Here is a 27,335-nt window from a genome sequence, read left to right on the forward strand (position 1 = left end):
CTCCACATTTGACAACAGCACGTTGGTAACTTGAAAATTGCCATGGTGGGAATATTTACACTCCAGAAATCAGTAAGTGCTATTAATCAGGACTTTCTTTTTCCCTGAGAGCCAGTTGTTAAACATTTACCAGAATACCACTGTTTGGGGGAACCCCAGGAGGGTTGACCATGGAGATTGGTGCCTTTGGTGAGTTGCTCCGTGGCCTCTGGGATGGGTTGGGCCCAGCAGTGTCGAATGGCTGTGTTCAGGCCATTTCCTGCAAGGCAGTCCCCAGGCCACCGGCAGGGAGACTCACCATAGGAAGGCCCCCTGTGTTGGAGGTGGTGTAGGTTAATGCTCTCGCCCTCTCTTTCTCCTTTTCCCCTCAGACCGAAGCCAGGACAGCACAGCCGTAGCGCTCTCAGACTCTAGCTCGACGCAGGACTTCTTTAATGAGCCCACCAGCTTACTGGAAGGCTCCAGGAAATCCTACACAGAGAAGAGGCTGCCCATTCTCAGTTCCCAAGCAGGAGCGACGGGTAAAGACCTTCAGGGGGCCACAGAAGAAAGAGGTATGAAGCCCTAACTCGGTGAATTAGAACCACTTTGATGTCCTGTGGCAATCTGGGCAAAGCCGAAAGCTTCGTGGCCCAGGGACCTTGGCTGGGCAAGTCACTTACTCTCTGGGCCTCCATTTTTCTCCTTGTAGGATGAGAATGGTCCCAGTGCCCGCCCCGGGGTTGTGAGGGTTGAGCGAGGCAGCTCCTGAGGGTGCGCACAGAGCCCAGCACCACATGTGCTCAGGGATGCTGCCTGTTGTTGCTATGACCCTCACAACCCAGCCCAGGAAAGCTATGTCTGTGACATCAGTGTGCTCTGGTTTTTTTTTGTTGTTGGTGGTAAATGGTTATTTTAAGTCTTTGGATCCTAAATGTCACAAATGTGTTCTCTTTTTAGTTTGAATCATATGAGGTCTTCAGGAAAAATCTCCCTTTTTGGGGGAGGGGGGCAGAGGGCCCTGATTTAAGCCTGGGGGTGTGCCCAGCTCTCCTGGGGGGTCCAGGCCCTCTTTGTAGAAATCAGTTGGCAGAGCCCCACATCTGGGCTTACTGGGAGATCACAGGCAGGCTGGGGCTTTCCTGGCCCCACTCTGAGCTGTGGCTGGTCAGCTATGGATTTGAGAGCTTTCCCACTCTGGCCAGGGCCAGGGCTTACATGTGTTTCTCAAGCAGTAATAACAACAACCCAGCCCCATACTCTTTTCTGTGCTGGGCACTGTGTTAATTCATTTGGTTCTACCAAGCACCCTAGAAAAAAAGCATAATGACTATTCCCATTTTATAACTGAAGAATATGAGATTCAGAGAAGGTCTGGAATTTGCCCTGTCAGTGTATACCCTTAACCATTACCCCATGCTACCTCTCCGGGTGGGATGGATGGATGGATGGATGGATGGATGGATGGGAAAAAACATTGGTGATAAACTGCCTCCCTGAGGGACCCAGGCCTTGTCCCAGGAGGTCTCAGAGCAAGCCCTGGATGGGAGCTCACACATAGGTGTGGCAGTGGGGCCAGAGCCATTTACACTAAGGAAGACCTCTCCTAGCTCTCTGCTCCCTGCCAGCCTCCCCTGGCTGGACTTAGAAGGGCATGAGACCACATCTCCAGTAGATTGGAAGTATCCCCATTAGGGGACACCTGATAGAGATACTAGATAAGAGGGCACAGAATGGAGGACTTACTATGTGGATTTATTTGTATCTGGTCCTCATCGAGAGATGAGGCCACCACCCCACTCTCTCACCAGGCAGTCACTATGCTGTCGCCAGCCAGTGTTGACATTCTGTAACTGACATAAACACACTGTAGGAAGTTTGGAATGGGAAGGAAAAAGGTAACTTACACTCTTTTTTTTTTTTGGGGGGGGTAACTTACACTCTTAACACTCTAATACAGCATTTCTGTTCTTAAAAATAAGATTTCTAAAACTTATCAGACAAGTAAGACCTACCATGTGTGCTCTGTGGCCAGTCAAGCCATGACTACTGTGGGTGCTATTGTGTCATCATGAGCTTCTCTCCCACTTACATGGGGAAGGGGACATGGGTGTTGGTGGAACGAAGCAGAGAGTGAGTTGGCTTTGGTCTGGCACAGCCTATACAGGCCCTTCTAGACTCATGAAGAGTGTCCTGCCTCTTCCCTCCTTCCATTAGAGCCAGTGGTTTAAGCAGACAGTTTGTGGGGCTGGCCATTGGTGAAGAAAGTTAGGGTAGGACCAAAGGTCACCACAATAGCTGATAAGCATGAAATGAAACCTCTTGCTTCCATGGCCGTGTTCCTCCTCTCTAAGCCCAGCTTTTCTTGGTAACCATGGTGGTGAAGTTGATCAACTTCCTGTTGGGAGAGCAGGTATGGCAGGGAATGCTTCCCAAGCCCACTGCTAGCAGATAGTTCTGGGAGCAGAGCACTCATCCAGGCCTGGGCTTGGTCAGCGGTGATCTCTAACATGCACTCCCCTGGACTCCCATTGGGTAGCAGCCTGGCCGTCACAGTCTGCAGTACTTGAGCAGCCTTTGGCCTCCCTGTAGAAAGCCGGGACAGCAGTGCCTGGGCAGTGTTGAGTGTGGGCCCCAAGTGTGCTCCACACCATTTGCCTTCCCAGCACACCCTCATGGAGAGTCCTACCACCAGCCTGCTGCTTCCTCCATCATTAATGTTGTGGGGTACAGGCCCTCGCTCATGCGTATTTGTTATCAAGCAGCAGGGCACAACAGGTGCAGATCTGCACCATGCACTGAGTACCGAGGGAAAGCAAAAACAGATCTGACAGCCACATCCTGCCTGGCACTGAGATGTGCTCCCTCCCACCGTGTCTAGCAGGCACAAGCTGTCACACTGCCCAAGGACCAGCCTCCTTCCTTTAATTCTCCAGAAGCTGTCTTTCTCCACTCTGGCCTTGACTGAGGTGCCTTGAGGAAAGAGCCTTTCCCAGAAGTGACTGTTGCAGCTAGCGGAAGCTCACCTTTGCAGGGGGCAGAGCTTCAAAAAAAAAAAAAAGTCTAAAATATGAAGGTCGCAAGAGTAGAGATTTATTTATTTGATCTAGGAGAAAGTTGTCCACAGTTTTATCACTTAAACACAAGCCCACTCTATTATATTGTTCTGAGGGCAAGAGGGTAAAACCCAAAGCAGAGTTGACAAGCACCTGTTGTGATCCAGGCAGTGGACACAAGGGCATGCCAGACTGGCCACATCTGCCCCTTCCTGGTCAACTAGAGGCCTAGTGACGATGCCCATGCACCACACGCAGGATAGGGTGATAAATGGTTGTCGGTGGGGGGAAGCCGCCCTGGGGGCAGTTGACCTGCCAGTGCCCAGCTTCCTTCCCATCTCGCCTGCCCGCCCTTTGTGGAGAGCATCCTCACTGGGCTCTTTTCTCAGGCCAGTAGAGTTTGAGTAAGATGATCTCAGAAGTCAAAAGAGACAGACTTGAGGTCCCTGCTGGGGCATATTTTGGTCTGGGCCTCTCAGCTGTTGGTGTCTTGCCAAGATGTGTAGCCACCTGAGGGCCAGGCTCTTCCATAATGAGGCCCCCTGAGTTCACTGGGCCATCAGTACACATCAGTCCAGAGGCTCAGCTTGGGGCATGTCTGTGCCTTATTCTTCTTAGGACCTCCATGGGCTGATGTGGATCAGATGGCTCCTGTGCTCTGTTGGCCTTGGCATATGCACCACAGGCATTCCAAGCCAGTCTTCCCTGCCTGCGGCAGGCACTGGCCTAGGCTAGAGTAGCCAGAACACACATTTTACTTGCATTCTCTTGGTAGAAGGAAGTTTTCTCATCTTCACGCAGCTAGGGTTAGAATTGGACATCCTGGCCGGGAAACGTGGTGTGGTCCTGTTGGCATTTCTGACCCTCTTTCTTCCAGTAAGGAAATAGAGGGCTCTAGTGACCTGTGAGGCCTGTTCAGCAGTGGGAGTGGATGCTGTGGGTGAGGCAGCTTGCCCCATCTCTCCGGGGCCCCTTAGGCCACCCAGACCCCTAGGCAACTGATTGTTGTTGTTGTTGTTGTTGTTGTTGTTTCTGAGACAGGGTCTCGTCCTTGTTGCCCATGCTGGAATACAGTGATGTGATCATGGCTCACTACAGCCTCAACCTCCTGAGCTCAAGGATCCTCCTGCCTCAGCCTCCCGAGTAGCTGGGACTACAGGTGCCACCACACCTGCCTAATTTTTTAATTTTTTTGTAGAAATGAGGTCTTGCTATGTTGCCCCAGGCTGGTCTCAAACTCTTGGCCTCAAGCAATCCTCTCACCTTAGCCTCCCAAAGTGCGGGATTACAGGTGTGAGCCACCACGCCCAGCCTATAAACTGGGTTGTTGTTTCTAGGTTTTTTGTTTGTTTTTTTGTGGGGGGGGGTTAGGTTTAATAGGCAAAAGAAAAAGAAAAGAGAATAGCTGTCTCTCTGAGAGAGGGGTGCCTGAGCGGGTCTTCCCTGAAGCTGGGTTTCTAACTCAGTCTAGGATTGCTGTTTTCTTCCTCTTTATGTGTTCTAAGAACTCTGGCTGAATTCTTGACCCTCTGCCTGCTTTCCATAAAAATTGTGCTCCGTGTGTCTTTGTGTCCAAGCTCTCAGTGCCTGATGTGAACCGCTGAGAGGCCTACATCATCATTTGATTCCTCTGTCTCCCCCGTGCCTAGCACAGGGCTGATCCTAGCATTACGGCTTACCCTGTTTGGTGAGCCACGTTTTGAACACATTAGAAACCTGGCACATTTTTTAATAAAGTGATGGTGTCCCCTGTAAGATGGGTGCCAGCCCTAAGCTGTGGGACGCAGGCAACTTCTTGAGCTCACATGAGAAGACAGTATAGTGTGGAAGGAGCTAGGACCTCCTGGCTTTCAGTCATTAGGGCCACCTCAAAGGGTAGGGGGAGGGGGGCAGCCCATGGTAGGCTCTGGGCCTGGGGGAGGGGAGATGCTCTTATGGCTTTTCTTTGCCAACACCACTGGGGGCAGCGATGCAGGGGAGGGAGAAGGGCAATGGCTCCAGGAGAAGGAGTAATGGTGGAGAGGCAAGGACACTGAGGGAGAGCGGTGGGGTGGGCTGCAGGGGAGCAGTGAGGGAAGGTCAGACTAATAGCAGGTGGCTGAGGGGAACATAGGGAGTGAATGCTCAGATTCTTTCCTCAACGAGAATAGTGATGGTGGGCAATCTGGCCACACACCTGATGTCTGCAGATAGGCTTCGACTTAGCATGCGGAGAACTGGGGGCCTTGGTTGTTGCTCACTCGGCCCTGCCCCAGCAGGCCCCAGCTATCTCCAGGCCGCTACTACAGTAGGGAGAGGGCTCAGCCATCGCACACCACCTCAGAGCTGGTGCTGCTGGCTGCTTCTCTGGCCTCCTCCAGGCAGGCTGTACAGGGTGTGCCATGCTCCTGGGTGCCTAAGGATCCGCAGACCACAGGACCCCTTGCCTTTATCCCTTGCTCCCCAGCCCTTTCCATCTGTCACACCCTCCCGGGCCAGACAGCTTTCTTCTTCTGTAGCCAAGGAGCCTGCATCTCAGGGTCTAGCCCAAGGTCACCCAGGCCACTGTCATCATCCTGGGGCCAGCCCTGCAGCACCACCACCCAGCCTGGGCTATCCTGATGTGAACTGTTGCCCCATGGCCCCTGGTGGAGCAAGGCTGGGTGTTCAGGAGCTGGGCTCATGTCACCTGAGGGCCCACATGGGAGCACTTGGCTCACATATAGCAGCGGCAACCCTGGAGAGGGAGTTGGGGCAGGCAGTGGGCCGAGCACTGAGCAGGGGAGCAAGTGTGATACTTCGTGAACCCTGGCTGTGTTTTATGCAATGCTGGTGGTGGCAACACCTGCCCTTTGTGGGCTGCTTCCCCATGCCCCAGCCCCAGAGGTGGGACAGCCTGTGCCACCATTCAGAGGGGAAGACCCAGAGCCCAGCCCATAACTCCCCCTCTCTGTAGCCTCTGGATCCCTCACTGCATGCCAGCTGGGACAGCCTGTTTCATGGAGCGGGAGACCTCAGTTGGGGCAGAGCCAGCACCGGGCCCTGTGCCTCCTGCTGCTGGGTCCAGCACCCACTCAGCAAGGGCATTGATCCAGCCATGCTGATCACCTCACCGAGGCGCCTCCGTTACTGGTGGTAGACCACTGCATGGACAGGGCCTAAAACCAGGGTGACTTTCTTTTCCTTCTTCTCAACTGTAGGAAAAAACGAGGAGTCATTGGAGAGTACAGAAGGCTTCCGGGCTGCAGAGCAAGGTGTCCAGAAGCCTGCTGCAGAAACCCCAGCCTCTGCTTGCATCCCTGGCAAGCCCTCAGCATCCACACCTACCCTGTGGGATGGAAAGAAGAGAGGGGACCTCCCAGGGGAGCCAGTGGCCTTCCCCCAGGGGCTGCCGGCTGGTGCTGAGGAGCAGCGGCAGTTTCTCACAGAGCAGTGCATCGCCTCCTTCCGCCTGTGCCTGAGCCGCTTCCCCCAGCACTATAAGAGTCTCTACCGTCTGGCCTTCCTCTACACCTACAGCAAGACCCACCGGGTGAGTGGCTGCCGGGCCAAGGGGGCTTGGATCTTCCCAGGGCAGCTGGGCATCTTTGAAGGTTAGTGGGCAGAGCTAAGACAGATTGGAGCTTCACGGTAGCAGCACATGGGAAGGATGGGCAAGGAGAGCTGCAGGAGGCAGGGCCAGCCCCAGGAGTGGGCCAGCTTGCCAGGGAACCCGGTGGTGAGGGCCCAGGGTCACAGCCAGGAATGGAGGGAGGAGTGTAGGGGGTCTCACAGTCTCAGGGATAGGCTATGGGGTGAGGGATAAGGGTCCATAGGCTCAACTACTCTTTCCTGTGAGGGCTGTGCAGCGACTTAAACTGTGATGTCATGCTCCCTCACCCCTGCCGTTCACCCATCATCTCAGCGACAGCGTGCCCATCTTCCAGGTGCCTTAGGGGCCCTGCTTACTCTCTGTTCCGGCCTTGCTTGCCCTAGGCTCCATCTCTCCAGCTGCATATTGCAGGGGCCTCCTCACCATACCCTGCCCCTGGGCTCTTCTCTCTGTTACAGCTGCCAAAACCATCTTCACAGCCTCTGCTTCATGGGGGTTGGGTGCTGACAGCCTCCTCCAGCTCTTTTTGGAAGGCAGATGATGTAGCGATCCTTAACAGCTGTGCCCCAGGCTTAAGTGCTTCCAGGGGCTTCCCAGCCAGACCTCTTCTGCTGGCGTTTAGATTTGGGGAGGTAATGTGGCCTGGGCAGGACCTAAATAATAGGGGTGACTTTATTTTCCTTTAGTCTCTCCTCACCCAGGAGGTGTTGGGGAGTGTCCTGGTCGTTGTCCTGCACCATGTAGCTACATTCTAAGGGGGAGGCCGACTTAAAAACATGCAGGTGGCCAGGCGTGGTGGCTGACGCCTGTAATCCCAGCACTTTGGGAGGCTGAGGCAGGGGGATCACCTGAGGTCAGGAGTTGACGACCAACCTGGTGAATCCCCGTCTCTACTAAAAATACAAAAGTTAGCCAGGCGTGGTGGTATATGCCTGTAGCCCCGGCTACTCGGGAGGCTGAGTCATGAGAATTGCTCGAACCCGGGAGGCAGAGGTTGCAGTGAGCCAAGACTGGGCCACTGCACTTCAGCCTGGGTGACAGAGCGAGACTCCATCTCAAAAACAAAAATAAAAAATAAAAACATACAGATGAGTAAAGCACATCTCATTTAAACAATACCACAGAGAAAATAACGGGGTACATAGAGGGGTGAGGGTGCTGTTGTGCCTCTGCAAAGACACCTTTTGTGCTGAGACCTGTATTGTAGGGGACAGCATTGGTCTGGAAGGAAGGGAGAGCACCCAGACAGAGCAAGCAGCCCAGGGAGGTGGCCATTATGGGCTGGCATTGGTGTGGGTGAGGGCCAGAGAGGGCCAGGTATGCTGCGCAAGCAGGGGTGACCTTTAGGGTCTAGCTGTGAGGACTCTGTCAGGTTCTCCTCCTAGAGGTCTCCTGCTGGTTCCCCCCAGCATCCTCAGTGGAATGTTTGAAGAACCAGAATGGACAGTTGGCCAAGAGATGGGCCCTGGCTTGGCACTGGCTATGTGCAGGAAGTGGCACTTCACAGAATTCTGTTTGGGGGACTAGATGCAGGGGTCCAAGAAGGTAAGTGCTGTGTCCCCACAGTGACCGGTATGCTCATGTGGCTTGGTTGATTTCCTCAGAGCACAGCAGGTGACACAGGTCTGGGTGGGAAGGAGTCTCATCATCTGGGGCTTTGGTCTGTAGTTTAAGGTGCAGTGCATGCTAGCAAACGATGGCCAGCTCCGGCTTCCCTGGCTGTTGGTGCCACACTGGAGCCTGGCTTGCTCACTGCTCAGCTTCCACTTGGCAGTGGACCTTACCTCTGTACCCCAGGCCTTCTGTACCCAGGTGGACCTGGGTCTTAATAAACCCCAACCAGCATGTCCTCACTGCTGAAGCCGTCTTTGGGCCTGAGGGGCAATGGCTGATATGAACTCTGTTGGGCTCACCATTGCTTTGGGAACTTTCCCCTTTCCCTCTTTTGGGAGCAGCAGAGCCCACTGCAAGAGCCCACACACACATCAGTGGAACAGACACTAGTAACTGTTGTCCTGTCCTCCCCCACCTCTGGTGTCCTTCTGTTCAAGTGCATCCTCAGGCAGCCATGCAGCCCCCTCCAGCTGTGGTCAGCTCTGACCAGGATCTGGTGTTCCCTAGTAGTGAGCTCAGACCCTTCCTCATCCTGTTACAGGGTACCTTCTCAAGAGGCAGATGCCGAGATGGAATTTCGGGTACAAAATGTGTATTAGGAATTGGCACCTGTGCAAGGGAAGTGGTGAGGGACAGCAGGTTTGGGTGGGAGGAGAGTTGAGTGGCGATACGGGCCGCACCTACCCTCCACTTCCCTGCTAAATGGCTTTATGTTGAATTTGAAGGAGCCAGTGCATGTAAAGTGCTTAGCTCAGCACTAGACACAGAATGCTGTTATTACAGCCTGCCCCTTCTCTTGATGAATTTTTCAGAAGTAGAAAACAGTATTTATGTCAAAATTAAAGAAAAGTTGGAGGGAGGTAACCACAATTCTACCACCCTAAAACTAGCTATCTTGGGTCTAGTACAGGTTGAATATCCTTTATACAAAGTGCTTGGGACCAGAAGAGTTTTGGATTTTGGCTTTTTTCAGATCTTAGAATATTTGCATTATACTTACCTGGCTGAACCATCCCTAAGCCAAAAATCTGAAATCCAAAATGCTCCAATGAGGCTGGGCGCGGTGGTTCACGCCTGTAATCCTAGCACTTTGGGAGGCTGAGGCGGGTGAGTCACCTGAGGTCAGGAGTTCAAGACCACCTTGGCGAACATGGCGAAATCTTGTCTATACTAAACATACAAAAATTATCCAGGCGTGATGGCGCACACCTGTAATCCCAGTTAATCAGGAGGTTGAGGCAGGAGAATCGCTTGAACTGGGGAGGCGGAGGTTGCAGTGAGCCGAGATCACGTCATTTCACTCCAGCCTGGGCAAAAGACCAAAACTCCCTCTAAAAAAAAACAAAACAAAAAACCGAAATGCTCCAATGAGCATTTCCTTTAAGCACCAAAGTTTCAGATTTTGGAACAATTTGGATTTTAGATATTCAGACTTAGGATGCCCTACCTGTATTTCTTCCCAACTCCAGTACGCATGCCCTGTTGATTGTGTGCTTTCGAGACACCAGGTACCCCAGGTCCCAGAGGTGGGATCATACCCCTTCTACTTTGCATCTGGGAACCTGCTCTGAGGGTCACACAGAGCTGAGTGACAGAGTCAGACATCAGCCCCGGGCAATCTCACGCTGGCCTAGTTGCTGCACCATCCCCCACACCTTGTCCACACTCATAGTTTGCCATTTTGCTCTTACCACGAATGCCCCCTCGCCAGGTCATTTTGGTCATCTGTGATGGTCCAGGGTAGGCGGACCAGTTGACCCAGCCGTCCCCACCCAGTAGCAGGGATGGAGGCTGCCTTGGGCTGTCTGCACCATTGACGTCAGTATCCCCAGACAACCCCCAGTAGCCATCAGCCTCAGTTTCTGCCAGCTTTTCTGTTCGTTGCATTCCCAGGCTGAGTTCCTTTGTTCTCAGAAATGGAATGCTATCTTAAATTTAAGAGAGACCCCTTAAGCAGCAGACACTCCCTACCCACAGCCACACTGCCTACCCACAGATCTGCTTCCAGGAGGCAGCTCTGCAGGTGCCAAGTGTGCCTCAGGTAGCCTCGGGCCACTGAGCTCATTCTAGACCTTGCATATGCTGGGTCTAGGGTGGTTCCCACTGGCTCCTGTGTTTGCTTCATCCAGAAACCTTTGCTGAGCACCAGTTACCACCACCAAATTGAATGTAGGTTGTTAATACCTAGCTCCCTTGAGAGCCTGAGTTAAGACCTTCCTGCTGCTCTGGGGCATGCCATCCTGGGGGCTGCATGTGGCTCTGCCCAGACCTGGGGTGTCACCTCTGCTGGCAGCAGCTTGTTCACAGATCTGGGGGCCACAACTCCATGTTGTCACTGACTAATGTGAAACCATTAACTGGGAAGTAGTTACCACTTTCCAAACACAGCTGTTTGTTAACAAACACTTCCCGCTGTGTATATTTGACAGCAGCACATTTCTTCATAAAATCCTGCCTGTGGGCTTGGCAGTGCCTTTTTCTTGTTGCCATCTCACAGCTCACTGGTGGACTGAAGCATCCGATGTCTGCCTCTTCAAAGGGGCCCACAAGCAGAGCCTGCCTGGAGCTGTGTGGTTGACTCCTGAACCCTTAGGTCTTTCACAGACACCTCCAGGTGAGGCTCTACCTGCCCAGGCCTTGCAAAGAAACCGCCTTCAGGGCACAGTGTTCCACTTGCTTAGCTGCTGACAGCAGGGCTTTTGGGGGAGGAGGAGAGAATGTGGACTCTGAAGCTGGCCTCACCTGGGTTCAGATCCTGGCTCCGCATGGGAACTCTTGGAGGTCCAGGGCTCTTCTTTCCTCGATGAGAATGATAGTGATATGAAAGCAGAATTATTGTGTTAATGAGGTGAGGGATGCAGTGCTGGGGCAATGTCCAACACACCCTGCACTGCCCTCAGCCAACAGTCCTTCTCACCCATCTAGTGAGGCCCATTTCTTCAGTGTCAGCATCTCCCATGGCTCCTTACTCTTCTGCCAGGCCCTCTGAGGGCTCCCTGCCTGGGGCATAGTGGCCAAGGGCTAGGTCTGTCCTGAGGGACCTTTGTTGCCTGCCTGAGGCTGCGCTCCCACCCAAGGTTGGCACTGCTGCACACAGGCTGTCCCTGGACCCCCCAAGGCAGTCCACCTGTTGCCCTGCACACTGTGCACACCTTAGATGGGGATGATCATTTATGCTGATAGCCATAAGGGCCCTAATTCTAGCTACTGTATCACTTACTCTCTGGATCACAATCTTCACCAAGATTTTGAGGACTGAGTGTACACTCTTAGAAACCTGGCTCTTTGAGCCCATATAGGCACCCCAGGAGAGAGAGCACATGGCATCAGACACCTTTTGTCATGAAGGTTCTGGCTTTTACTGATGGGTGTCCAGGAAAAAGTCCAAGGCATAGATACCCCTGCGCTGCTCTCCCAGTTGCCTCCTGCTCAGCTGGGAGCTGAGCCCCTTCACCTCCTGCTACTTCTGATGCAAGGGGTTCAGGGCAGAGGGGGTTGGTTATGAGATGTTCCCTGGAGCCAATAATCTTGAACAAAAACAAATCTGGAGGACTCATACTTCCCAATTTCAAAACTTACTACAAATCTATAATATACTAATCAAAACAGTGTGGAATATTAGCCTTAAAAAGGGAGGAAATTCGGTCACATCAGACAGCATGGGAAACCTAGAGGACATAATGCTAAGTGAAATAGCCAGTCACAAAAGACAAATACTGGATGATTCCACTTAGATGAGGTATGAGGAGTAGCAGCCTGGCTGTGCTAGCCCAATCAGACCCCATTTCTTTGGCCCAGTACCTATATGGGATGAGCCCAGGCCCAGGGTTTGGTTAGAGACAGACTCCTGCCAGGGGGGCCCCATGGTGCTGTGTGCTCAGCTGAAGGATCACCAGGGAATCTGCTGACTTTTGACTTCAGGGTCAGCTGGTGCTCTGGTGTGAGCCTGGGTAAAGGACAGGTCAGCTGGGTGTGAACCCCCACCCCTTGCCCACCTGTTGTGAGTACAGTATCCCCATCTGCCTGTGCTGCTGGCTCATGTGAGGGACCTGTAGAAGCCAGGACTATCGTGCAAGTTAAACGAGAGGGCCTTTGAAGTGGGCCCTGCACCATCAGACTGGAGCGGGTTTGAGGGCCTGCTGTTGAGACCCTGCTTTTTGCTCACAGGCAAGTGTTTGGGGGGAGCCGGTGAGCTTTGAGTTCACACTGACTGAGCCAGGACCACACAGATAGTAGAACCAGGCATCAGGAGGGCATTCTGGCCACAAAGTAGGGTGTTCGCCTGCCTTTAACCTTTGCTGCCTTTCCGTGGACATAAAAGTGGCCCCTTCCACAAAATGGTGGTGTGCCCTGCGTCCTCACATGGATGTCCTAGGCTGCTGCAGATCCCAACCAGCCAGGTTCTTGTCAAGCTTTAGTTTGTATAGTTTGCAAAAGGAGAACTTGATATTTTTCTCAACTTAGGAATCTTGACTTTGCATTTCGGTCTGTCTGCCTCATGGTTTGAAGATTCTGCTGGGCCCTTAGGTGCCAGAGGAGGTGGGACAGGTTGCCCCCATAATGGCTGCTGCTTTCCTGGTCCTCTCTCCTGCAAAGAAATGCAGATTCCAGCAGTTTGAATAGGTTTGAGCACTCTGCCAGCAGCTTTTATTACCACTAATATTGTTTAAGCTTGGAAAAGAGAATGAAACTACCCACAACTGTCCCACAAGCCATGACATGGCAGAAGTGTTTGTGTTTCATGTGCTCCCCCCAGTGTGTTTTCTGTGCATCTCTGCAGGTTCACTCATTCAGCAGCTGTCTACTGAGTGGTTGTCACGCAGGAGGTTCCTGTTTGAGGTGCTGGGGATATAGCATTGTGTACTCACTGGGAGAATAGAGTGGGCAGCTAGTGATGAGTAGGAAGAAAAATAAAGCTTGGTAAGGGGTTAGAGGTGGGATTGTGACTATTTAGACAGGGAGATTGGGAAGACCTGTCTAAGCAAGGACCTGAATCAAGTGAGGGAGCCCTGATGGCCACGAGGATATTGGAGAAGAGGCTTGCAGATGGACACACACCCAAAACACATGCCTAGAGACAGAAACAGTCTTGGTGTGACTAGAATCTGCTGGAAGCTGGTGTGACTAGATGGGCAAGGAGGAGAGAGGAAGAAGATGAGGTCAGAGGCTTTCAGGGCCTGTTTTGGTAGGGGAGAAGTTGAGGGGACATCATCCTGAATTAGGTTAAAGCTGTCACAAGGGCTGGGCATGGTGGCTCCCACCTGTAATCCCAGCTCTTTGGGAGGCCAAGGCGGGCAAATCACTTGAGGTCAGGAGTTTGAGACCAGCCTGACCAACATGGCAAAACCCCATCTCTACTAAAAGTACAAAACTTAGCCTGGTGTGCTGGTGTGCCTGAAATCCCAGCTACTCAGGAGGCTGAGGAAGGAGAATCGCTTGAACCTGGGAGGCAGAGGTTGCAGTGAGCCGAGGTCATGCCACTGCCCTCCAGCCTGGGTAACACAGTAAGACTCTGTCTCAAAAAAAAAAACAAAACTAAAAAAACAAAAAACTGTCACAAGGTTGTGGAAGAAGACAGGCTCCATGTGGCCTGAGTGTGTCAGAGACACTACTGGGCTGATACGTAAAGAGTGAGTTGGGGGTGGCCCGTCAGAGGCCTAGCAGGACACAAATGGCCCCATCTAACAGGAAAGTCTGAAGAGCACTTAATGAAGGAGCAACTTACACAGGCCCAGGCAGAGAGTAGGAATTCACAAGGGAGGAGGAGTGTGGTACCCTGGGCCAGCCGCAGTGCCTGTTGGGGCTGGCCATTGATGGCTGCCCCTCATCAACTCCACAGGGAGGGAATTCAAGGAGTAAGTGCTCTGATCAAATTCCCTCAGTCAAACCCACCCTGTAGTCAGAGGCCCAGGAGCTTGAGAATGTGTCCACACGGGTGGAGAAGAAGTCAGTGTGGCAGCAGAGATGGGAGGAGGCCACAGCAGGATATCAGGAAGTAGTCTGATTCTAGATGGATTCAGACAGAAGAGCTGAATCAATGGATCAGACAGCATGGGAAACCTAGAGGACATAATACTAAGTGAAATAGCCAGTCACAAAAGACAAATACTGAATGATTCCACTTAGATGAGGTATGACGAGTAGCAGTCTGGCAGCGCTAGCCCAATCAGACCCCATTTCTTTGGCCCAGGACCTGTGGGGTGTGAAGGAAAGAGAAAAGTCAAGGTCAATCCACAGACAGTCATTCATCCTCCTTCTGTTCTGATTCTCTAATGTTGTGAATCAGGTGAGAAAGTTTGCACCTCTATCACCTTCAACAACTGCATTTAACTTTTCATATATATATATGTGAGTGACGTAGAACAGTTGTATATATATGAGTATATATGAATAATGTAGAACAGAGTTCCCTCCTGAGGCACTATTGACATTTGGGACCAAATAATTCTCTGTTGTGGGGATGTCGTGTGTGCACTGCAGGACTTTCAGCAATATCCCTGGTCTCTACCCACTAGATACCAGTAGCCTTCCTCTAGCTGTGATGACCAAAGATGTTTCCAGATATTGCCAGATGCCTCCTTGGGGACAGACCCCCACCCCCATTGAGAACTATTGCCATGAGTCTCCCTCCCCAGGCAACTCTCAGGAATGTTGGGTGCATTTCCTTTCCATCTTCTGCATACTTTCTTTATACACAAACAGACACACACTCACAGAAACGTATGCAAATGTGGTTCTGCTTTTTTTTTGCTTCTCGTGTACTCATAAACTCTTTGCGTGATTTCTAATGCCTACACAGGATTCTCGGGGTGCGGGCACAGCTTTTACACTAACTCCTTAATATTTGGCTTTATCCAAACAGACATTCTAATTATAATTTTTCATGATTAGAAGTATCAGGAGTGGTTGGCTTTAAGTCTACCAGGTCTAGCTATGGGGATATTCATGTCCTAGGTTGCTGGGGTGAGTTTGCGGTAGGTATGTGCCCACAGCTTATGGATGTCCCCAGCAGCCCACTGAGTCTCCCAACAGCAGGTAGCCACACACTCCTCTTCCTCTGGCCTATAGAACACTACTCCAAGGGCTCCCAGCCAATTCCCCTTCACATGGGGCAAGGGGTCCTGGGTGGCTCCAAAGGCTGCAGAAGGTCTTCCCTGGCCAAGCCCTCCACCACTCCTGATTCCTCCATTTGTCATGGAACCCGTGAGCACCATCTGTGCCCCCATGCCAATGCTTGAGGTATGACTAGGTGAAGGGCTGAACACAGCTGAGGTCCATAGCCACCTTCCTGGCAGCCCTGTGGAGCCCTACTGGTCTTGCAAATAGGCTGGCACTGCTCCAGGATCCCCACCAGACAGTTTGCACACCTGGAGTCACCATGTAGGCGTTGTAGAGCCTGACCTCTCTGAGCCCCACCATCTGTCCCTTGTGGGTTCGTGAGGCAGGAGGTAGTTAAGTGGCGAGTGGATCATCATCATTGGTTGTGGCAGGGAGACAGCCCCTGGGGGCAGAGACCCTGGGTGACACAGGCAGAGCACATCCTCCAGGCCACCATACAATAGTGACAGATGGCACCTGGGATCAGGTCTGCCTTCCAGCTTTGCACATCTTGGGACAGCAGGTGTCCCCAGAGGGTAGTAGTTGTTTTCCCATCTCCAGCTGTCAACAGGCTTTGCCAAGCCCCCACTACATGCAGGGCCCATGGAAGGCTACAGGTAGGGATGCAAGCCACCTCACCCCAAGCTTTTGCTTCCTGTGTGAAGAGAAAGGGAGCCTGGGGAGTTCCAGGAGCTATGACAGTCAGCCCAATGTGTGCTGTAGTGAAACGATTGCTGGCAGAGTAGTGCGAGTTAGTGGGCAGGGGCTGGCATTGAAGTTTAGCCTCGAGGGCATGGACTGTTGCTTAGCTGGCCCCAGGGAGCATAGTGCTGGCACCGTGGCCTTGGGCAGGACCCAAGCAGCCCCACTCATGCCCCATGGCTGTTGCCCTCCTCCCTCAACCTGACATACCCTTCCTTCCCATTTTATGAAAGGTCAGACTGCTCAGCTTCCTTTCATTCTTCCTGTGGGCAACTGTTGCACCCTTTCTGTGAGCTTCAAACTAGACTTGTCCTAGAGGAGCCATCAGTGAAGTCGGACTGTGTCCCTGCCCTTATAGGGCTGATAGAGAAGTGGGGGCAGACAGCAGACCCATCTGCAAGTCGGTGGAAAGGCTATTTAAGGTGGCCATAGGGCTGTGGGAACAGTATTCCAGGGGAGCATCGGGGGAGAGGTGAGGTGGCACCAGGTAGAGAGACCTGCAGGGACCAAGGTGGGAACAAGTGTGGCTGGAGGGCTGTTCACAAAGAGGAGTTGGGGGGTGTGGGGGAGATGAGCCAGCAGGTAGGCAGGTAGACTGAGGCATGGAGCTGACTCTTGCCCTGAGGCAGGTGCAGCCCAAAGGCCTTCAAGCAGAGGAGTTAGACATCCCTCTGCCTTCTGCTGTGAAGCAGGGATTGTCCAGATAGTGGGCAAGGGAGGACATAAGGTGCCTGTATGCTTCTGCGATTCTTTGCCCTACTTCTCTTCAGGACCTTACAGCCTTCCATCTGCCCTCTGTCACAAGAGGGTCTATATGCACAAGCCTCAGGGCCCATGCAGCCAAGGAAAATGTGCTGTTATCTGGCAAGTGGCTCCATGGGCCTCCTCCCATTCTCAGAGGTGCCTATGAGCCAGCAGTGTGACAGGTTGCATGAGGCCTGAGAGAGGGCTGGCCATGATGGCTGGCTCAGTATACAGCACACAGCACATGCCCAGGCAGATTTGTAAAGTGACTTGCCCACCTATAGTGGATAGGTCAGGGGACAAGGGAAGAGCCCAGGCCTCAGAGTCCTTGTAGCCTGGACCAGAGTCCAGGGATGGCTCTGCCACTTCCTGGCTCTGGGACCTTGGGCAAGCTCTTGAATTTCTCTGAGCCTCTATTTCCTCATTGGTAATTCTGTGAGGTGAGGGGTTATGGCACTGTGCTCAACCCAGGAGGCATCATGTTGCCTTACCTCACCTCACCACGAAGCTACAGGGCAGGTTCTATGCTGCAGGTGCACTGTGCAAGTCAGATCCCCTTCCCCCTTGCAGAGGTTCAGCAAGGGCCCAACACAGTCTCTGCCCCCTCCCCCACCCCACCAGCCTGGCACCCATGATTCCCCAGACAGGTCTCAGCCCTCCCTGTCAGCACCTATCTGGGGCCTCAGGCATGAATCAGCTAAGGGCCCCCATAAGCTGTCTGGACACTTTGTGCCTTAGCATTGTTCAGCTCGCTCTCTCTGGTGGGCCTGGGAGACAGCTGGAGAAACACACTGTCCACCAGTACACAGTAGCCAGGTCTGCAGGAAGCTAATTTATAATCCAGGTTGGGTTTGACAGGCTAGTGTTTTCTGCATCCTTTGCCCCAGAAACCTCTCCCACTGCCTTCTCCCTTTCTGCTCCAATCTGGGGGACAAACTGGCTTGGTGCAGGTGGAGTGGTGGAAAACAAACCAGAGAGGAATGTCCATTCCCGTCCCATGGCCACAGGGCCTGCAAAAAGGCAGCTGGGCAGGGAAGCAGAGTCTATGTGACTCTATCCTGGCCTCTGCGCTTTCTCTTGTGTCCCCAGCCAGAAGGAAGTCTTTGTTGAGGCTTTACTTTCTTGGTATTCTTAGGAAAATGATGGCTACTGGAGATGCTTCTTCAAGTCAGGGTCTCACATCTCCTCCCGCCGACCTCAAGTGCTGCCACTTAAAGAGGTCTTCTGGACACTTTTCCAAGTTCCTGAGGAGCCCCAGAAGCAGCTTTGGGGTCATGACTCTTGGGTAACTTTTCTCAGGCCAGGCCTGTGCCCTGGGTCATGGAGTCACAGCTGGAGGAGTGGTCTGCCACAGCATTTAGGCCAGGGCCATAGAGGAGAGCAAGGGTATGCACAGGCTCAGTCTCCTAGGCAGCCTACCTCTGCTCTGAGGCCCTGCAGCCCATGGTCTTAGCACTTACTCCCTGCCTCATAGCCCCCTGGCTCCCCACTGGCCTTATGGGCAGCCACATCTGATCCCCTCCACCTCCTTGGCTAGGCCCTGACTGTCCCAGGTGTCTGGGCACTTGCTTCAGTGAGTCCCTTACCCCCGTAACAGCCTTGTGCAAACCACAGCCTAGGTATCACCTTCTCCCAGAGCCTCCCTGACCTTCTCAGACTGGGTAAAAGGTAGGTCTCCTTTGCAGCCCACCTCCATGGTCAGGTGTGCTCAACTGTGGTATTAGAAGTGCAGGTGACAGACCAGGCACGGTGGCTCGCACCTGTAATTCTAACACTTTGGGAGGCCAAGGCAGGCAGATCACTTGACGTCAGGAGTTCGAGACCAGCCTGGGCAACATGGTGAAACCCCATCTCTACTAAAAATACAAAAATTAGCCAGGCATGGTGGCAGGCACCTGTAGTCCCAGCTACTCAGGAGGCTGAAGCAGGAGAATCACTTGAATCACTTGGAGGTTTCAGTGAGCTGAGAGCACACCACTATACTCCACCCTGGGTTACAGAGTGACACTCTGTCTCCAAAAAAAAAAATACAGTGTCCCACATCACCTTCTTGAGTCCAGCTATGGCTGATTAGACCAGGATGGACACCTGCCTGGGCTGAGCCTCTCAGATCTCCTTTGGGAAATACTTTGAACCAAGTGTCATAGTGGGTCATGGCTGAGCACTGATGCAGGTTGTGAGCCCCTTTCTTGGGCTTCCTGAGACCTGAGTCTTCCTCTTGGAGCCCTGCTCTACTCACTAATCTTTGAGCTAATCTTTGGTTTTATTCCTTTTAATGAAGCATACCTGAAGCCCCACCCCTTTCTCCCCACCCTGTACTCAGTTTCTCTGCAGCTGACCCTCCCTCCTTGGACCTGCTGTGAAGCAGGGGCATGTGGCCTGGGATAGGGTGGGGTGGAGTACAGAGGTGGGAAGCATTATGTGAGAACTTGGAACTGGCCTCAAGAGGCTTCTGAATGAGTGGCCTGGGAAGCAGGCTTTCCAAAGCATGGCTGCTAGGCATTGCTGGGACGTTTTTTTGTTTGTTTTGCTTTGTTATTTTTTTTGTTTTTTGAGACGGAGTCTCACTCTGTCACCCAGGCTGGAGTGCAGTGGCATACTCTCGGCTCACTGCAACCTCTGCCTCCCAGGTTCAAGTGATTCTCCTGCCTCAGCCTCTTGAGTAGCTGGGATTAGAGGCGTGCGCCACCACACCAGGCTAATTCTCATATTTTTAGTAGAGATGGGGTTTCTCCATGTTGGTCAGGCTGGTCTCGAACTCCCGATCTCAGGTGATCCACCCGCCTCGGCCTCCCAAAGTGCTGGGATTACAGGCATGAGCCACCGCACCCAGCTGCTGGGGACACTTGAAAGTAAACTACAGGTTGTTCCTCCTAGGGTGCTAGAGCTCAGAAGTTGAAGGTCAGGACTGGGTATTTTACTGTTTTCTGTGAGTGTGAGCAAAGTGGCCTCTGTTCTCAGTTGGGAGCCTGCCTCCAGGGTCTGAGGACCCTTTCGCTGCCCAGGTTGTTCCCTCCTCTGCCTGTCTCTCCTTCCCCTCAGGGAGGGGCAGGCAGGGGGTCCCTCAGGGGCAGGCAGGGGGTCCCTCAGCAGACGGGAAGCTCACAGTGAATGGACCCTCCTACACACAGCCACAGGGCCCTCCCTGCCCAGTGTTCGGGAGCAGCCCTCAGTCCCTACAGCAGCCCGGTGGGGGCAGAAGGGTAGCCCTCATAGGAGCAGAAGCTTAGAGGCAGGCTAGCATGGGCCCCACAGCCAGCGAGTCAGGGAGCTGGAGTTGCACTTTTGCCTCATGATGATTAGGGGAACAGTTCAGTATGCTTAGCCTGGCCAGCAGTGGGCAGAATGGGACCAGGTGGGACAAGCTTGCAGGCCAAGAAGTGAGAGGGCTTTCAGAGCAGCTGGAGTGCAAGGTGATGAAGCCCTGCTCCCTTGTGCTGGGAAAGGCGAACAAGGGACATGAGCGGGAGGGGAGGACAGATTTGCCGGGACAGTGGGTGCTGTGGAAAGGGTAGAGGGTCTGGCATTGTGCAGTCCCAGGTGCCAAGCCCAGCTCTGCCCATTGCCAGCCCTTTTCCTGTAGGACAGCATGGTCCTGAGGTGGAGTGAGATGGCCAGTGCAAGGTGCTTGGCTGCTGTGGTGAAGACCAGAGAGGGAGGAGTGGCTGGCCAGGCAGCTGGTGGGAAGGCCTGCTCTCTGGGCCAGTGAGAGGGCCCCAGAGAAGACAGAGGCAGCCAGGCCCACACCCACCCTCTTACCCTACACCATTCTCCCCTGGGCCTGTATTCCACCAAGAGGCTCTTTGCCCAGAGATCACCGACCTAAGCACTGTGGCCAGAGCCCGGCCCTCCGAGCCTAAAGCAGCTGTACCACTGGCCGTGAATAAGGAATGCTACTGATTCCTGACAAATAAGTCAGGGCTGCTATTTGGTCTTGTGGGGGCCCCCTGACAGAAGGCGGGTACTGGGTATATGTGGCAGGTCTGTAGGGTTGGTCAGGCCAGGGGTCTGTCAGTCTCCACCTTGAGCAGTCAAAGACTACACTCCTAAACCAGTGGTGCTGGGCCAGAGATCAGTTCTGAAAATGCATCCCACAGCCTGATGATCAAAGCCCATGGCCAGAGCAGCCTGGAGCTGTGGAATCGATGTCTGCAGGAACTGCTGCTCATCGTGGTTTGCCATGCAGCCAGGAAGGAGGGGACCGCCTGCCTTCCCTGTGGGCGCCCTGAGCAGCCCACACACTCACTTCCAACCTACTTCTTGTTTCCCCAGAACCTCCAGTGGGCCCGCGACGTGTTGCTAGGCAGCAGTATCCCATGGCAACAACTGCAGCACATGCCGGCACAGGGGCTCTTCTGCGAGAGGAACAAGACCAATTTCTTCAACGTGAGTACTTTGCCTTGTTGATTTCCAAGGCTGTTTGTTGCCACTGCTTTTCACTGAAGGCGCATGAATTGACCCCCTAAGTGGGTGTTCCCAGGGCCTCAGCTTTGCGGCATCCTCAGAGGGCAGGCAGGGTGGTGCAGTCAAGAGTGAGCCAGACTCTGGTGTGGGGCTGTGATTGCTGAGCGACTTCTGGCAAGTCACTGCCCCCTCCTGTGGGGAGAGGCATGGATGAGCTTGGTATGTTCTCCAAAGCCCCAGGTATTCTGGGGCCACACAGGCAGTGATGACAGGGGCACAGGCCCAGGTTCCTCCACCTGCTGGAGCAGCTCCTCCTGTGGTCTCAAGCACGTAGGAGATTCTGACTGCTTAAAAAACAAGTGTGGGCTGGGCGCGGTGGCTCACGCCTGTAGTCCCAGCACTTTGGGAGGCCGAGGTGGGCAGATCATCTGAGGTCAGGAGTTCGAGACCAGCCTGGCCAACATGGCAAAACCCCATCTCTACTAAATATACAAAAATTAGCTGGGCGTGGTAGCAGGCGCCGTAATCCCAGCTACTCAGGAAGCCAAGGCAGGAGAATTGCTTGAGCCCAGGAGGTGGAGGTTGCGGTGAGCCGAGATCATGCCATTGCATTCCAGCTTGGGGGACCAGAGCAAGACTCTGTCTCAAACAAACAAACAAAAAAAGAAACAAGTGTGGCTTAGGCGCGGTGGCTCATGCCTGTAATCCCAGCACTTTGGGAGGCCGAGGTGGGCAGATCATCTGAGGTCAGGAGTTCGAGACCAGCCTGGCCAACATGGTGAAAACCTGTCTCTACAAAAATACAAAAATTAGCTGGGCGTGGTGGCAGGCGCCTGTAATCCCAGCTACTCAGGAGGCTGAGGCAGAATTGCTTGAACCCAGGAGGTGGAGGTTGCAGTGAGCCGAGATGGCGCCATTGCACTCCAGCCGGGGAGACAGAGTGAGACTCCCTCTTAAAAAAAAAAGAGTGTGACCAATATTGGGCTTTTAGTGCACTTCAGCCCTGATATTCCGTGTGAGGTGGAGACTTACTCCTTGAGCAGGGCAGGGCCAATTACCTAGGCCTGCCTGCCTCTCGTCCCAAAGGCCTACATATGCTCCTCTTGATACCCCACCTGGATCTACCCTCCCCCATTTCCTCTGTCCTGCATGGAGACAGCTGGCCCCTCACTCCCCTCTACCTCCAAGTCCTTACCTATCCACCGCCCCTACCAGCATGGCCAGCTCCCAGCTAGGTAACTTTGGCAGGTCATACATCCCCTCTGAGCTTTGGTTTCTTCTGTATTTTCCTTGATTCCCTCTTACTCATGGAGAAACTGAAGGGCAGAGTTGGCCTGAACAGGAGCTGAGGAGAGCAGGTTTCAGGTCTGGAGGGGTGTAACAGGCCAATTCTTAGGGTATGTGGGCAGGCAGGTCCCCACTGAGAGCCAGCCAGCTGGTGGGAGTGTCTGGATCCATGGCTCCTCCTCTCCCAGGGTGTGGTCTTCTGGGGTCAGAGTAGGAGCTCGAGATCCTGAAAGCCCTGCATCTGCCCACCCTCTCTGTTTTGGTATTTTATAGACAAGTAGGGGTGTTATTGGTAATCAATCTACATGATACCAAGGGATTTGCTGCAAAAGAGAGGTGCCCTCTTAACCTGCATGCCCAGGCCACAGCCACCTCCCCACAGCAGAAACTGTTTCTTGTCTCGTGTGTCCTTCTAGAGGGCATCTGCCCATTAAAGCTAGTGCACATAGATGTGCACAAAAGGCAAAAGTGCACACATTTCTGCCCCTTGTATTTTTTCACTAAACAATATCTCTAACAGTGTCTCTTGGAGATACTGTTAGAACCCACCCATTCTTTTTGATAGCTACTGCATAGTATTCCCAACATAGGGATGTCCCACAGTTTACCTACCCATCCCTCTTTTTTTTTTTTTGAGACAGAGTCTTGCTCTGTCGCCCAGGCTTGAGTTCAGTGGCGTAATCTTGGATCACTGCAACCTCCGCCTCCTAGGTTCAAGCAATTCTGCTTCAGCCTCACAAGTAGCTGGGACTATGGGTCCGCACCACCATGCCCAGCTAATTTTTGTATTTTTTTTTAGTAGAGACAGGGTTTCACCATGTTGACCAGGCTGGTCTCGAACTCCTGGCCTCAAGTGATCCGCCCTCCTTGGCCTCCCAAAGTGCTGGGATTACAGGCGTGAGCCACTGTGTCCGGCCTCCCATCCCTTATTGATGGACACTTAGGTTAGTTCCAGTCTTTTTTACTACAAACAATACATCACACACACACACACACACACACACACACACACACACACAGAAAGGCTCAGTGCTTCACCTATGAAGCACTGCCTTTACTGACATTATGTTAATTTTAACTTCTATGCAAAAGTTCATGTCCTTCATGTTCATTTTCTAGTGGATTATTGGTCCTTTTCCTATTGATTAATAAGAACTCTTTATATATCAATGAAATGAGCCCTTTGTCAGCGTTTTGAAAATCTGTTTTTCTGCAGTTGATAGGCTAGAGTTAGAGCTAGACAAGTTGCTTAATTTCCCTGTCCTGGGTTCCTCACCTTGAAAGTGGGCTTCTATTACCTGGCTTGAAGAGTAACTGTAGGAATCAAGTTAGATACTGGGGTAATATTTCTAACACAGGATCTAGTACATGGCAGGTACTTAAGAAAATAGTTTCCCTCCCTCCCTCTCTTCCTCTCTCCTTTTGGTGCTTTGCGTTTAAAGCCTATGCAGTGATATTAGAAGGAAGGACCCAACCTCCATGTCTTCCTCACAGGGGAAGACCTCAGCCTTTCTAATGATAAAGCTACGGAAGCTGGCCCCTCAGATGCCTGCCCCGCAGAGCACATCCAAGTTGGCAGCCACATGCTCCAGGCCCCTTTCCCATTGGGCTCACTCCCTGCACCTCCTCCTTAGTTTCTGGGACCTTCCAAAATGAGTCTTGCAGAAAAGCAGTCTGAGGTTGTGTGCCTGTGGGAGAGAAGGCTGGTACAGCCTCATGTAGGCCTGGCACATAGGCAATGCCATCCCTGCACCTGGAAGCCCCTGAAGATCAGGGCCACCCCAGCCCAGACTGGGTGTTTTGGTGGTTTTGCCGCTTCCAGGACAGTTGTTCGTTCCTCCATGCTTCCCAGTGACCTGCTGCTTTTACCATCGTTTGGGGCCTCTGTCCTCCTCTGCTTTCTTACCTCTTCTCTTTAGAGATAGGTTTGGGCTACTTGTGCTCCTTGAGCTGTGCCAAGTGTCCAGTATGACAAGAAATGCTGGGCAGTTCCTGAACACTTTCAGCACATGAGTCTATCTGGCATATTCCCAAGTCTGGGGAAACTACATACTAACGTGTTTATGAAGGAGCATTTAGGGCAGCCCTTGGCTGACTCTGCTGGGATGGGGCCATGTCTCTGGTAGATAGCCTTTAGGTTGGGATGAGCAGACTGGCTCACCTCCCTTCTAGCCTGCACTGGGGTTTACTGCTTAGTCTAGTGGGAAGCAAAGGCAGCAGGTGGGTGCTGGCCCTTGAGAGGAGGTTGAGGCTGGGGACATCAGCACCCTAATCCCTATCCCTCTCAACCCACTGTCCTGGGCCATCCACACTACCCAGCCTTTGTGTTGCTCAGCCTCTCATCCTTAGAGCTTGGGTGGGGGGCACTTCTGTTATTTTTTAATGATAATTTTTGAAAATTGTGAGAGTTGTAGTTTAGGAAAAATTCAAACCCCTTTTCCTTTGTTCTCACACCAACACAACAGTCAACACAGACAGAAGACTTCTGTGACCAAATGGGGAGCAGATTTAAGAGACAGCATCACGCTGTGTCACCTAGGCCCTTCGGGGCCCTGCCTCAGCCTGCCAGATAGCTGGGACTACAGACATGTACCACCATGCCCAGCCAATTTTTAAATTTTTTATAGAGACGGAGTCTTGCTATATTGCCCAGGCTCAATTTCAACACCTGGAGATGGTGTCAGATTCCACAGGTTGAGGGCTCAGTCCTCAAAACATCCCCCACATCAGTCACCAGTCACAAGTCTGGGCCTCCGAAATGTCTGACTGGCTTCAAGTTGATGTTCCTACAACCCCCTCTTTGGGTTTAATGTGCCGAAGTGGCTCACAGAACTCAGAGAAACACATTTCCCGGTTTATTATAAGGGATGTTATAGGAGGATACAGGGAAGGCTGTATCCTCCTGTAATTGTTTCTCTCCAGGCATACCACCCACCAGGAGCTTCCCTGTATTTAGTTATCTGGAAGCTCAGGAACCTGTCCTCTTTGGCCTTTTATGGAGACTTCATAGGCATGATTGGAAACATGGACAACTATGTCAAAATGTTACCGGACAAAAAGATTATGATCTAAACCCAACAAGGCCTGTCTGTTCAGATTCTTCTTGCCCTCTCTGCAGCATTCCTTCCTCCAGGGTGTGGGGCAGGACTCTTATCTGGAATGAAGGTCTTATGGCCCACAAACAAATTAGAGTCCTGTCTTGGGCAAGTGGAAAGAAGGGCAGGAGAAGGTCAAAAAAAGAGAGATTCTGTTTACAGTAACAAGGGCTATGGGAGTTAGGAGCCAGGAACCATGGATGAACAAACATATATATATCTGTCATATATATCATAATATCACAGTCATATAGGACCACATTGTCACTGCCAACAGTTCAGACACATAGAGTCCACATACCTTTGTTTGCCCATCCCCAGGCACTGTGCCCTTCTCAGAGGTGCTTCTGTGATCAGCCGATCAGCCAAGCTGCTATCTATTTTTTTTTTTGAGACAGAGTCTTGCTCTGTCACCCAGGCTGGAGTGCAGTGGCGCGATCTCGGCTCACTGCAAGCTCCACCTCCCGGGTTCACGCCATTCTCCTGCCTCAGCCTCTCCGAGTAGCTGGGACTACAGGCGCCCGCCACCACGCCCGGCTAATTTTTTTGTATTTTTAGTAGAGATGGGATTTCACTGTGGCCTCCATCTCCTGACCTCGTGATCCGCCCGCCTTGGCCTCCCAAAGTGCTGGGATTACAGGCGTGAGCCACTGCGCCCGGCCAAGCTGTTATCTTTTTCTGGGTCTGTGTGTACAAAAACAGATGTGTCATGTGGCTTTTTAAAAAGTGCGTGGGTGGCTGGGTGCAGTTGCTCATGCCTGTAATCCCAGCACTTTGGGAGGCAGAGGTGGGTGGATCACCTGAGGTCAGAAGTTCGAGACCAGCCTGGCGAAACCTGTCTCTACTAAAAATACAAAAATTAGCCGGGTGTGGTGGTGCATGCCTGTAGTCCCAGCTAGTCAGGAGGCTGAGGCAGGAGAATCCCTTCAACTCGGGAGGCGGAGGTTGTAGTGAGCTGAGATTGCACCACTGCGCTCCAGCCTGGGCGACAGAGCGAGACTCCATGTCAAAAAAAAAAAAAAAAAAAGTGTGCGTGTGCGCTTTTTAGCAACTTTGCTTTTTCCATGACACCAAGTCTTGGAGAAGTTTCCATGTGAGAAGGTCAAGTCGTTTTGCTCTCTGCAACTGCTGCCCAGTCTCCTTGGGTGGACACATGTATGGGCCCAGTGTCTGCTCTCACAGTCTCCTGGTTTGTGTGTCTTTGTGCTGTTGCTGTGTTCCTAAGTCCCCTGGCCTGGCCCAGAGGAGGTGCCCACATGAATATTTGTGGATTAATTTCATTCATCCCTTTCTCCTCAGCAGTTGGTCTCCAAGCTCATTCTCCTGGATCAGCCAGTGCTGGATGTTGTAGGAGTCAGGGAGAGCCTTGGCCCTGGCCACAGGATGCTCAAGGCTGACGGTAGAGCACTGCCTGCATGTCTCCATGCGGGGCCTTCCTAAGATGCTACAGGGCATGTAGGAGGGACAGGGAGCTGGGCTCTCCCATGCGGGGTGGGGTGCTGCTCAGCCAGAAAGGGGGCAGGAGAGGAAGGCTAGGATTAGAGGCATCCTCGGGGGAACTCCTTAGGCCGGGCTGCTGACAGAACCTTCCTGGGGAGTTTAAGGGACCAGAGAATGGGATGGGTGCTAAGGATCGAGTGAGTGGGACCTTAGGTTCCTATGTCAGCTTTGCTGACAGGAACTCCTTGCAAATGGGAACTGCCCCATGGCTGGCTGGCCCCCCACAGCAGCACAGATGGACGTGTGGCAGGGCTCAGCACTGTGGTTGAACATGAGGAGGAGTGA

At 52.7% G+C, this 27,335-nt stretch overlaps 1 protein-coding gene across 1 annotated transcript; it reads left to right on the forward strand.

The window, feature by feature from the left end:
• Positions 1–52: 52 nt before the first annotated feature.
• On the forward strand, positions 53–27,335 carry LOC116459205 (calcineurin-binding protein cabin-1-like). The gene is made up of 6 exons (XM_032139516.2): positions 53–189; positions 372–554; positions 6,215–6,546; positions 21,037–21,150; positions 26,850–26,949; positions 27,229–27,335. The coding sequence occupies exons 1-6, from the start codon at positions 171–173 to the stop codon at positions 27,333–27,335; spliced, it is 855 nt and encodes a 284-aa protein (XP_031995407.2). The 5' UTR covers positions 53–170.

The sequence above is a fragment of the Hylobates moloch genome, unplaced genomic scaffold (assembly GCF_009828535.3).
Source record: "Hylobates moloch isolate HMO894 unplaced genomic scaffold, HMol_V3 SCAFFOLD_19, whole genome shotgun sequence".
NCBI lineage: Eukaryota > Metazoa > Chordata > Mammalia > Primates > Hylobatidae > Hylobates > Hylobates moloch.